Consider the following 12,583-nt stretch of genomic DNA (forward strand, 5'->3'; position numbering starts at 1 on the left):
GCTCATTTCCCGAGTACAAAACACTCCGCCAGCCACAACGTATCACAACGCACCTTTTTACAGGAGGGGAAAAAAAAAAAAAAAACACGCGTCCTAGTCACAATAAACTACTACCTCCACATAACCAGCGCTTTGTGTTGGCAGGAGCTAAGAATTACTCCTGTCCCGGAAAGAACGCACCTTCCAACCCTCGCTCGACACAGAATGGAGCCTTGACTACACTGCTACCGAAGACAACATAAGAACGAAGCATAGACTCCCACGAGATACTCCAGTCCATGCCGCAAAGGCCGTTAACAAATCTATAACGACTCTGCGCCCACGTTATGCAAAACGCAAGCGAGCAGAGAGAGTGTTACTCGACTGCCAGCCGTTTCATAGCTGCGGGTGCAACTGCAAACCGAAGAGCACCGCAAGAGTTCGAAATTAAGCTCCCGCATGCTGCGGGCGCCCTCTATACCTTGAGAACAAATTGCGTCCGTGACAAAGCAATTACAGCGAAGGAGGCTAATGCGCCAGTTCGCACCATACATCTCGCTCCTCCACTCGTCCACGGCTCTCGGCACATCGCGGGCCGCCACTCATACTCCCCCCACCGAACAGAAACCGCCGTCTTAATTGAGCGCCGACTTCCTTTCTTCCATGCCACCCGATGCCGCCAGCAATCGTTCGGGCGGTTTGATTAATTAGGGCCGCACTTCAATTCATTAAACGCGTACGACGTTCAATTAGTCTCGCTCCGCGGCGGCTGGACAGGCAATACTGCTCTTTCAACCTCGGCCTTTTTTTTCTTCTTTTTTTGATCTCCTCCAGCACGATTACGAATTTCATCAGAAGGCCCGCGCAGCACTCTCCGGGTCTCTGTGCTACCCGTTTCTTCCGCGCTCCTTAAAACTTGGGCGTATTCGAAATACAGCACACATAAACGCAATGGCTGCGAACTGCGCAATGGATGCGAACTTCTTTAAATATGATGAACGGAGACAAAAAAAAAAATTAAGCCAGAAAAAAAATTTCTTACGAGCTGAGACGCAAAGAAGAATTCTCGCCGCTTCCCTCCGCATGGGAGAAACCATCGAGCGACAAAAAAAAAAAGAAAAAAAAGGACCAAAAACGCTTGCAGCGACGAGGACTCGAGAGCGGCTCGCAAGGGCCGCAGTTCATATTCGCGGCGGTTCCCAAGAAGACTAGACGCAAGTCCTCGCCGCCGGTCCCTGGCGCTTCCGCCTAAGCCGCGCTTGTGATGTATCGCATCTTACCGCATACAGACACGACGGCGAGTCGTAAAGAAGAAACAGCGTCCAAGAACAGGAACACGAGCGTGACACAGAGCCGCGCTCCGGCAGCCCCATGCACCTTACCCCGGTCGTTGCTTGTTCTTTTCACCGCCTACGTCATGCGTGATCGCCCTTGTCCTCGTTCGCACACCCTTACAAAGCGCGCCACGGACTAACCAACCTCTGTTTCGCTTTACAGCAAACTGGAGCAGCCACACGTTGCTTGTTACTCGCAAGCGAGCGCAGGCAGCCAAGGCTTAGAAGAACTTTTTGTGGGGCTAGATGGTGCATGTTGAAAGAAAAGAACTGTAGCGTAACCAAGAACTACACAAGAGAGGACCACACAGGACTAGCGCTAAACTTCATCCAACTTTATTCACTAACAGCGCAGCAAATATAAGGAAAAACCAGGACACGTGCAGAGAGATACCGGTTCCCACACAACACCATCTACATAACCGTTCGAGATACGCCATTTCCGATTTGAAGAGGCTGACCGACGTATCGCTAACACAAAATACACCTCTCTTTTTTTTATATGAAATGCTTCCAATAGTTCCCTTGCTCTTGTATCCTTGCTTTTACCTAGAATCTTTATCTCGTGAAACCGTGGTTGACACTTTTTGCAGTACTTGCATCTAGCCTGTGGCCAAGGCGCAGCCAAGGCGAAGCCAGCGATCGCTGCCATCTCGTCCATCACGAGTCCCGTTCTCCTTTGCAGTCACCGCACGAAAGACTGCACAGATGAGAGCTAACCGACGCTAACAGACAGAGCGCAGATATGTATTTTTTTTTCTTTCGAGGAAAGAAATTCACTACAGGCTGCATATAAATGGAAACACGACGCCTCGCCTCGACCCCCAAGATACCAGACATCCATTAGTATAGAAGCTGCTTGCAGTTGCCGATTTCCTGTTTAACCGGAAGCGCGGATCGGCGTTCTCGCCACAAGTATAAAGACCGGCCGCTTTTTGACAGGAGCGTTGAATATCCCATTTGCGCGACGTAAGAATGGTTTGTGGGGGGTTTAACGTCCCAAAGCGACTCAGGCTATGAGGGACGCCGTAGTGGAGGGCTCCGGAAAGTTTTACTACCTGGAGAACTTCTTTCGCGTGCACTGACATCGCACAGTACACGGGCCTCTACAGAATGGAAGCGGGTAAACGGTAAAACCTAGCGTAAACGTCTCGTAGCAGACTGGTTGCTCACACGTACGAGGCTTGCAAGTTATGAATGCGAACAAGAGCGTCTGTCTACCGGTCGCACACAATGAGGCGGCCAAAATGACAAAAACAAAACTATCATTAGGATCGCCCGAGTTCCTTTGGACGGCGAGGTAATGCGGTAAGAGGCTGAACCATCTCTCTGGGGGAACAATTTCTGGGAGAAGCTTGAAGGATCCGACAAAACGAGTCCTCAGTTAATCCCTCTGATCTGCAGCACCCCTTCTGTCGGTAAACGGTTGACAGCTGCACAAGAACGTACATTCCTGGCCATAATATTACGGAAGTACCTTTATGCCTATGTTAGCATGTGCCGCTGGTGTGCTCACGAACCCAAGAAGCCACCACCTCTTCTTTAGGGAACGGGTGAGAAAACTGCAAACGCCGAAGCGTGCTGTGTGATATTTTGGCCGCACCGCGGCACTTGTGAGGCCCGTTCAAACGGAACCTTTACGTTTATACCGCTTCAGGTTTAAAGGTGCACTAAATAGGAATCTGAACTCGTCTTTTTCGAACTAGATCTACACATTCCGAGCATTCTTAGAAACCTCGAATAATTGTCCTGCGCGGCCGATTTCCCTAATTTAAATCGAATTAAACATCCCGGCTCCCACCTTTTTTTTTTCTTTTTTAACTCGCCGCTGACGGTAGGAGGAATCAACCAACCTTTCAGTTAGTCCCGTGGCGGCTTGCCGCTCTGCCATCGGCGAAGTGATACGTAGCGATCGGCGAAGGCAAGGAGTCCGCGCGTATTTTTATTTCCGCGGGCCTAATTTGCAGCTATGTAGTCTCTGACTGGATCTATTTAATCACGGAAACCAAGAAAACAAAACAAAAAGCGAAAGCAAAGACGCCACACGACTGCCTGAAACGCACTCCACGCGTTAGTTCGCCCCTCGTCCTGTCAGCGGTGAGTTCAAAAAAAAAAAAAAAAACAAAGGCGAGAGCCGGGACGTTTAATCCGATTTAAATTGGGGAAATCGGCCGCCCAGGCAATAATTTGGTGTGTCTAAGAATTCTCGGAACGTGTAGACAGAGTTCCCGCGGTAATAAGACGAGTTCCGATTTCTCTTCAGAGCACCTTTAAGGAAAGTCTGGAGCAAAGCTCGGGCTCCACTACACCCTTGGGACGCGTCCTTCGCGTCCCGATAGACTCGGGCTGTTGCAACCACAGCCGAAAAGGGTGTGCAAGAAAATAACGCGAAGGTCTGCCGCAAGAGCGAAAACAATGCGACCAGTCTCCCCGTCCTCGCCCCCTTCCCCCTCCGCGAAAAGAGGAAATAAAGAAAAAAAACAGCTGAAGTGCTGACATTATCGCAGCACGTCATATGTCCTTCATTCCGGAGGTCAAGTACTCGGTAAAACAAAAAAAAAAAAGAGCAGCAAAAGCAAAACTAAACACTGCCAAGACTCACTCCGGTCGATGTCCTACAGTTTCAGGCGTTCAGTGAACACAGGAGAGCTACCTACTCTCTCAAGCGGCGTTGCGAGGATGAAGAAAAAGCTACGGTTCGCTGAGCGGAAATATTCTCGGGGCAGTATACAAAGGAGCCGCTATGCCAACGCTATTTTCATATAGCTACACGCTTCGCAACTTCGCTGCTTCAAACAAACCTTGCCTTTACCAAGCACATGCTGCTGATATCAAACTGCGCTTTGAAATTACGCTACCCCTCACAGGCTTCCTCACCGGTAACGAAACAAGAAATCGAAACTATAGTAGAATACAAGTCAAGAAAAAAGCGGCTTTTCCCTAACAGCCGATGGCGCCGGCCGGTTCTCAGGAACCTGAGCGTCACAATGCAGGTAGTGGCGTGACAACGCAGGCAGTGGCGATTGTTCCCGACAATGCAGGGAGGGGACCAGCCCCTTACAAGCGCCACTCCCTGCATTGTCACACTAGCAGGTTCATGAAAATCGGCCAACACCACTGGCTGGCAGGGAAAAGCCGCTTTTCTCCTGACTTATATCATCCGACTAGCTATAGCGAGCGGCGACCAACAGAGCACGGGGGGCAGCGATCATGCGCGCACCTTTGACGATGGCCTTGGCTGCCTCGTTGTAGACCTTCTCCTGCGTGGCGTTCGGCTTGAACACCTTGTCGTACACGTACACCTTGCCCTGCAAAGAGAGATAGAACGGCGAAAACGTCACTTCCTGCTTACACACAACACACAAGAGGCACGGGGATGTTACGCAAGAACGCGACGGCAGGCCTAATGATTGTCGCGACACGCCCACGGCTCTCCATCACTACTCGCACGCTGCCTCCCGTTTCGAGGGCACCGATGAAACGGAGGAGGTGGGTAAACAAAAAAAAATACAAGCTGCAGCTCAAGGCAGGCTATAGAGCGAACAAAGCGAAAGGCTAAGTCCAGTCGTTACTCGCGGCAAACCATTTTAACGACCGTCACACCGTAAGCAGTAAGCAATTCGTGTTCAGTCAGAAGCGGGGACCACTTTCCATTGAAGCACGCTATTAAGCTCTACCAGGGGAAGTAGTTAAGCTTGCACAAGAACTGAAAGAACGTCTAAACTTGTTTTGCATTTACCTGAAGCGATCACGCCTGACATAACTGAGTGGTCTACGATCAAAAAGAATCGTTGCGGTCGCTCCTGCAGTAAGTGACTCGATCAGGTCGACACGTGTTCCCTGCCTCATAATCTTTTATAGTACAGAAAAAAAAAATATAGCCTCCGACTACGTCCCCGTGTAATCGCGTAGGATGCCCGCCGAGCCACGTCACAATGCTCAAAGTCACGCTGCATACGACTTATAGACAGGAGCCAGCAGACAGTATACGGCACTGTTTATAAAGCGAACTTCCTTACAGAACTTACGAGCACGACGCACGGATACATGCAACATAATACCCTTAAGTGGCCAGCCAAGACCAACAGGCATACTGTAAATGCGAAGACGGAACAAACAACAGGGCCCAAGGTGAGACAAACGGCAGTGTACTGTCGCGCTCAATATGAACTGCAACGCGCAGGAAGTTTTAAGAGTTCAGTTCCCGAAACGGTGCTCGAAATTTGGGCACCTAGCTTCCGATAAAAAAAGAACAGAGCGCACTGAATGTTTGGGCACGTTATGTGCTCCGTGTAAAAGGGTTTTTAATGTACTATGAAGCGAGAAATTCTGTTGGTTCACTCAAGGCGCGTTAACCAACAGCTGAAATGACGGACATAAAAACAGACTAGCTGTTCTTGCAGGTTCAAGGCGTGAGCAAGACAGGCAGTGAACTGGCCGGCCTAAAATATAAATGGACGACGAAAACAAAGAACCCACTGATGTGGTGTAGACTTACACAAACTGAGTTGACTGATATGCACTCTCCCCCCCTCCCCTTTCACGCGTGAGGGACTGAACATCTTCCTACTCAGTTGTAGCCCGCCACAGCCGTGGTTATAATCTGCCCGATGCATCGGTCCACGCCACACGCCACAGACCACACGCTACGTGCCCTCACTCCCTCAGCTTACCAAGAGGCACGAAACTCGGGCCGATTGCCTTCTTCACGCGGAAAAACCGTATCCGAGATGCAGCTTTTACCCTTTTTTTTTTCACCAACAAAACAGCGACCTCATTTATGCAATGCCACGAGTAAAATGAACTCGAAAAACCGAAGTATACAGCAATTTCCTCGCAACGCAGAGCCTTTGAAAGCTTGATTACTGCAAGATTTAAAGGCGCCTACACTATATTCCCCCTACTTGCACGGTTCCCCATTTTTCAACGTCACGCGGCTAAGCAAGCAGCACGTAATAATAACGTGCTCGGTAAGCACAAGGTGCCCTCCATTTCGCCGGCACGTACGCCCCGACCGTTATACCGGCAGCCTTCGGGACTGCAGTGAGTATACCAGGATGTTTCCCAGCTATACATCGTAACGCCGCTCCTTTTTTGTTGTTTTCTCCTCGACTCGCCAACGCGGCACGAGGTGCGGGTTATCCGGCGCGGCTCGGTCCACGCCAGGCGCACGCAAAAGACCCTTGGAGAGCCGCCTCTCGCGCTCCCATTCCGCGCTAACGCGAGGCAAGGACGCCTCTCGCCTTCCTGTTACCACAACTAGCTAACTTTTCTTTTTTTTTTTTGTAGCAGCTACGAGGCGTGCTGCGCGAGACACGCAGCACAGCGTGCGTGTTCTTGGGCACGCACGGACGCGCTGTAGAACCGCTCGCATTTCCAAGGCACGAAATACTATTCTGATTATCGTTCCTTCTCTAACCGTGGCAAAGCCAACGGCTTCCCACGAAAATAAAGCGGCCGTAAGAAATGACGATGGGAAGCGAATACAGCTGAACCTCGTTATAACGAAGTTATAACTTCGTTATAGCCGTAGCTTCGTTGTAGCACGCGTTGACCGAGCTTCCAAGGAAAAATCTTCATTCCTTCGTTATATCCATTATTTCGTTATAAACCGCTTCGTTGTAACGAGGTTCGACTGTACATCGCACGGAATGAGGAAGAGCACGCGCGCCGTACACGTAAAAGGTTCCGTCGGCATGCCAAATGTACGGTTAGTGTACTGACCCCCCCAAGAACAGGAGTACCGAGCACCTTGGACAGCACTTGATGTCACGCACTCGGAAGCAGCACATCCTAAAGTGTTCCGGCGAAGGCGACGAACTGCTTCGCGGAAAACGCGAAGCAAAATGAGGCGGTTAAATGAGAAAGTTTCGTATCAGAAAGTTCCATATGCGCTGCAATCTGCGAAAAGTGCACCCACGCACGGAGAGACACAGACTGCCATGCGGCACTAAGGCACATGCAAATAAAGCGGTACGGAACGTCCCTTATTCCGTTCGCGCCATTGAAAAGTTAACTCCAAAGGACGGGCTTCTTGGATTAGATATTACGGCACGTGTTCAAGCCATGCGATCGACAGCCGTCGGATATGAAGCAAGCTGCTGACGTCGCTAAGAGCACGCGACTATCTGCATTGAGGCAATGTGCCTTGGAGATGTGGGAGTTGGGTGGAGGGGAGGGGGGGGGGGGGGGGGGGGGTGCAATTCAGGACCAAGTTACTTAGGACAGCATTACCCATGACTAGAGAAATTCAATTATGGCAGCTGGCTCGTTAATTGCATACACCCACGCACACTATCCAGCAACTATCCGTATCTGCCGAGAGTGTCACGCTGCTAGCAGTTACGTAAACAATGGACAAGGAACAAGGAACACCAATAATGAAAACAGGCAAGTGGTCAGGCAAGACAAGCCATTACGAGAGCTGAAACGACCGCTACGTCGAGTGCTTGGTGGTTCTATACCTAATCGCCGGGGCTTCGCCATTCAACACGTTTTTCCGGCTCGGAAACGTAAACGAAGGTTCGAAAATTTTCCGCAAGAACTAACAACTTTGGGCTAATCGCTCTGTGTTTAGTGCTCCCTTCTTCTGGCAAACCTTAAGGAATATGCAGTGTTGCCTATATTTCCCCTTCAAAATGACGTTGCGCAACTCCGAGACGCGCGCGCGTCAGGGTGAAGGGCGCGAGTCCATACCAAGACGGCCACGACCTCCTCCCACAGGAGCGGCTGTGTGCGTGTTATTTCTTCCGTAATGCGCGCGCTTTGAGGACCCACGCACGGAGGGACCTATACAACGTTCCGAGGGCGCCCGGAAGAAGAACGTGCGGACATGTTCGCGCAACTCTAGAAACGAAAACAAAACAACGGCGTGCAATCAAAGGCGGCGACTAGCCGCGCATCGCCGGAATTTTAAAGGCAAGCCAAGGCGTGTGCGGGCCCTGCCCAGATTTGCCAACACCGCCGCTCGCATGCCTAGCCGCTTGTTTACGCACTTCGTACGCGCGAGAGCGCAGAGCGGCCAATAGCGTTGCCTGCCGGAAGACGTGAGGGCCGCTCCTCTCAACGGCTGACGGCCCCAGCATCGCCGTCATCCCAGCAGGCAGCCGAGGAGGGCTGATTGAACGATCGCTCGCCCACCAGCCGCGTCTTCGGGGCTACACGAAGGAAAGAGTACGAGAGGCAGCGCGCCTCTCGGCACGCTCCGACGAAGAAGACTCGCTCGTCCAGGCACAGGAACCACGACCAGAGGCCCACGAAGCAAGCGAAGCCGGCAGAACAACGAACGAAGGCGACGGTGTCAACGAAAGTGAAAACACACCGGCTTCTGGTATGAGCACCCGCACACGAGAGAGTGCATATAAATTCCGCCAGACTAGAATCCGCGTCACACTCTCCTGAATAGCAACATGAGCGGCATATCGCCTCTAAAAAAGCCGATAGAATGAAAGCGGAACAGCGGCGACGCGGAACGGAATGCACAACGGAGAGGACGAAAGACTGCAGCCAAGCCGGATGGTTTCGTTAATTCTCAGCGGGGTTGCGACTGCCCTCGCTTGGCCCAGAACGTAAACGGTGTACGTTTCGGGTCACCTTATATAGCACGAAGCCGAGCGGTTAATGCACCAAGTGTTTTGATAAACGCAACGTTTCGCTGGACGTATATACAAGTCACGCGTCTCTCGAGAAATGTGGAGACAAACTCTTGGACGAACAGGACCATGGAACAGGAACGGGTCAGCCAGTCGCCCCGGGACCGCGAAACCCTGTATGGAAAGGCAGGGGAGGGGAGATGCTCACGAACGGATACACGACGATCGAGAGCAATGTTCGCACTAGGACACGAAAGTCAAATACCGCCTCGTTAGTCCACGTTCGCCACAGAATTAGAGACCGAAGAAACGAAGACGTCCCGCAACTCACTTCACTCCAGCCGCGGAGACAATGACAATGAACATGGAGACAATGAACGACAGCGCGTGGTAACGAGGCCGGCACAGCTCCTGTGTACAACAAGCGCGACGACTGCGTTAACACGCTGCTGCAAGCGTGTAGCAGCACGCGCGCAATCAGCGGATTTCCCGCGCACACAGCGGCTGGCCGAAAGGGTTTAAAAGCTCGGAAACACGCCGCGCACGGGCAGACATGCGGTCGGCACACCGACAGGCACGAACGCAAACACCGACCGGAAGCGCGTGCCGGAACGCACTGCGGCGACAGCGCGCGGGGTGAGGTAATCAGAGTGCTTCCGTTATACGGCGAGGCCTATATATGCACTGACGTCACAGTGGCGGCCATTTTGTGGCGTGTGCAGCACGGCGAAAGGATATAAGTGTACATCTAATCGGCTTATCTCCACCTGCTGCGGCTTGCACTGCTGAAGTTGCGCGCCGCACCACAAAATGGCGCCCGTGACGTCACGTATGCACGCATCACCTCTGCCGCTAACGACACGAACGGAGACTGCAGCGCTCCCTTGCGGCCGACTGGCGGCTCGAGTTCGGCTCCTGAGGCGACGAAACATGTTCCTTCAACGCGAAACAGAGGCTCGAGCGAGAATTAGTTCCTGCAACAGACCATCGTCAGTAGAAAACAAACGACACCGATGAAGCGGCAGCGGAACTCGGTAAAACGCGCACCTATGCGCGCAGACCTCGCACGCTATTTACGACTATACGCGAGAGGCGCCTCTGCAGCCCGTTTCGGGCAGCACAGACACAACAAAGAGAAATCGTCCGCCCCTTTCTTGGAAGTGTTTACCCAGCTGAGAAACGGGGGAAATCCCCCACGCCAGAGGCGTCTTCCGGAATAAGGAGACAAGAAGAGGGGAACTCGGCAGCGCGCCGCAGTCCCGAAATAGTAGCAGCCCAGAGGCAACGAAACAAGATGAAAAAAAAAAAAATCGAAACCTCTCCGAACTTTCACACTTTCATACACACATAAAAACGCGCCCGAGCGGTAAAACTATGGCGCGTTTCGCAGGCCTGGCATTCTCCGCGCGCACACTTCAAGCAGCGAACCCACCAAAAGCAAGCGCTGTCAAACCGAACCAAGCAAAGGACGAATACAGAGAGGATCGCAGGGGCTCCCGAGCCTCCAACGACGCGCACTGTCGGGAAGAAGGAAGGAAGGAACGAGCCGAGCAAGAACAAGAGCTCATGCGGAACACGGCGGCGGGGGCGGCGGCACGCAGCGTCGAAGGTCACGCAACAGAGGCACGCGGGGGTGCGACGCGTATATAGAGTACACACGGCAAAGGGCGACGCGCTCTTCTTCTAAAAGGGGCAAGTTCACGAGGGGAAGAAGAGTTGAGAGGCAGCGCCACAGCGGAGCCCGGGCGCCGTCGGGGGCAGGAACCTTTTAAAGGAGCCGGGGCCCCGGAGTTGATGGCCTTCTTAGCGGAGCGCGCGAGCTACCGTGGGGACCGGAAATAGAATCGGCGCCCTCTTTTTCGCCTCCCGACGCCGAGATCGCGAGTGAAGCGCCCAGCAGCTGCTCGTTCCTTCTATTCTATGCATGCACGCAGTCTCTTAGAAGGACTGACCCCGTCGGAGACAGAGAATGTGGACGACTCCAGACCGGTGGCACACGACCGCGTCTCGACCACTCCGATGTAGTACCGCGTACCCGAAAACATAGGCCACATTCACTTGAGTTTTCGTTATGTCTTGCTGGATCTTGACGGCTATAATATTAAAACTAAGATACGGGGGGAGATGAAACGCTGCTTCTGCCGATACAACACAGTTAATGACTGTTGAATGACTGAGGCACGGGAAAGCGAAGAACATGTCAAAAGTCATTGCGATCAAACCAACTTCAACCTGACCGAGACTGTCCACTTGAAGTTGCGCTCCTTCCCGGCGTTGTGTGTCTCTTGCTTCTAGAGTCTGTCGTTTTCGTACGCCAGTTACCACATCGTCCTCGCAAAGGGTGCGGCGGATTTACGAAGCACAGCATCGGCTCGCGACACACTACGCAGCGACAACTCAACGAGGAGAAGGTTGCCACATAATGTTCATTAGGAAGTGACTGCACACTGTAGAAACCGCCTAGTGAGCGGCTTTCTTGCAGGGCCATTCCTTTCATGCTTTAGGCGGTAGCACATGCGGCTTCTTGAAAGCTGTTTCCTGGACCAAGGCCGGAAACTTCCAAGGTCCAGCTGGTTGCCAGCAAATTCCTCGCACATTCTCACTGTCAACCAAGTGGGGGGGGGGGGGGGGGGGGGGCAGCAGCAAGCGACATCTTGCGACCCAGGAGCCGCCGCTAGGGGCGCTACTACCACTTCCCCTTGCGACCTGCCCAGGGGGCGAAGCCCAGCTACGCACGTCTACGAAGTCACTGCTGCCTTCAGAGTCGCGAGAAACTGCAGAAACGACCGCGGAAACGGCGGACAACAAGAGAAATGAACGCACGGGGGTCCATCGTCAATCACGCACGTGGTGAGCACGCGAGATATCGACGCAGAGCACGCAACGTGTTCATCCAACCTCTTGCTCGTTCACGGAAGAAACCACGGCAGGTTCAGATCACCACCGCCGCCGTTGAAGCAGAGAGAGAGAGAAAGAGGTACAAGTAGCACCGAACGCTACACGCCGGCTTCGTTTAACAATAGAGCTACACGCGCACCCCTTGCGGCGGCCGGACCCATCAATCAGAGCGCAAGTGGGGAAGAGGAGGCTGATTAGCGACCGCCGCTCCGCTAATGGACGCACGAGCTCCGCGTGCTCCGCCGATGCGTCGTCGTTCGCCAACGCCGCAGGCGGCAGCTAATTGCCCGCGGTGCGCGCGCCACGCTCCATCGCGCCGAGGGAAGAGGAGTCCGCGTCCATTCGCCTCCCACTCCCGTATATAGTATTCCATTGCGCGCGGGGAACCCTCCTCTCTGTGTGCAGCTTCGGGCGAAATCTCGCTCTTTCGCGCGTTCCCGGAGGTCATAAAAAAACAACGCCAGCAGCGTACCCTGCGCGCAGTAGTCGACTGCAGAGAGACACATTCATCAAATGTGGTTATTTAAATGGAACTCAGAAATGATATGTCTTCGTATATCTGCTGCTCAAGCAGCCGTCGCAGTCGCTTCGGCGGACGCGGTTGCTGCGACACGCGCCTCTCCTTTCAATCTTTCCTCTCACATCACTTTCAACTTTCCTCTGTCTGCACTGGGACTGTATGGCCCAGCTGTACGCGGGTGCGAACCCGGCCACGGCGGCCGCGTTTCGATGCAAACGGAACGTAAAAGGCGCCCATGTGCTGTGCATTGTCAGTGCACG

General features: G+C 53.0%; 1 protein-coding gene across 1 annotated transcript in view; it reads right to left on the reverse strand.

Annotated features, from left to right (window-relative positions):
* The window catches only part of Khc (kinesin heavy chain), an 87,298-nt gene that overhangs the window by 36,984 nt on the left and 37,731 nt on the right, over window positions 1-12,583 (reverse strand). Inside the window, exon 2 of the mRNA XM_089545715.1 lies at window positions 4,534-4,621. Coding sequence (XP_089401841.1) covers window positions 4,534-4,621 — 88 coding nt within the window. The remainder of the gene's footprint in view (window positions 1-4,533; window positions 4,622-12,583) is intronic.

Source organism: Amblyomma mixtum, chromosome 5, assembly GCF_055824585.1.
Source record: "Amblyomma mixtum isolate Tamu chromosome 5, ASM5582458v1, whole genome shotgun sequence".
In the NCBI taxonomy this organism is placed as follows: Eukaryota; Metazoa; Arthropoda; class Arachnida; order Ixodida; family Ixodidae; genus Amblyomma; species Amblyomma mixtum.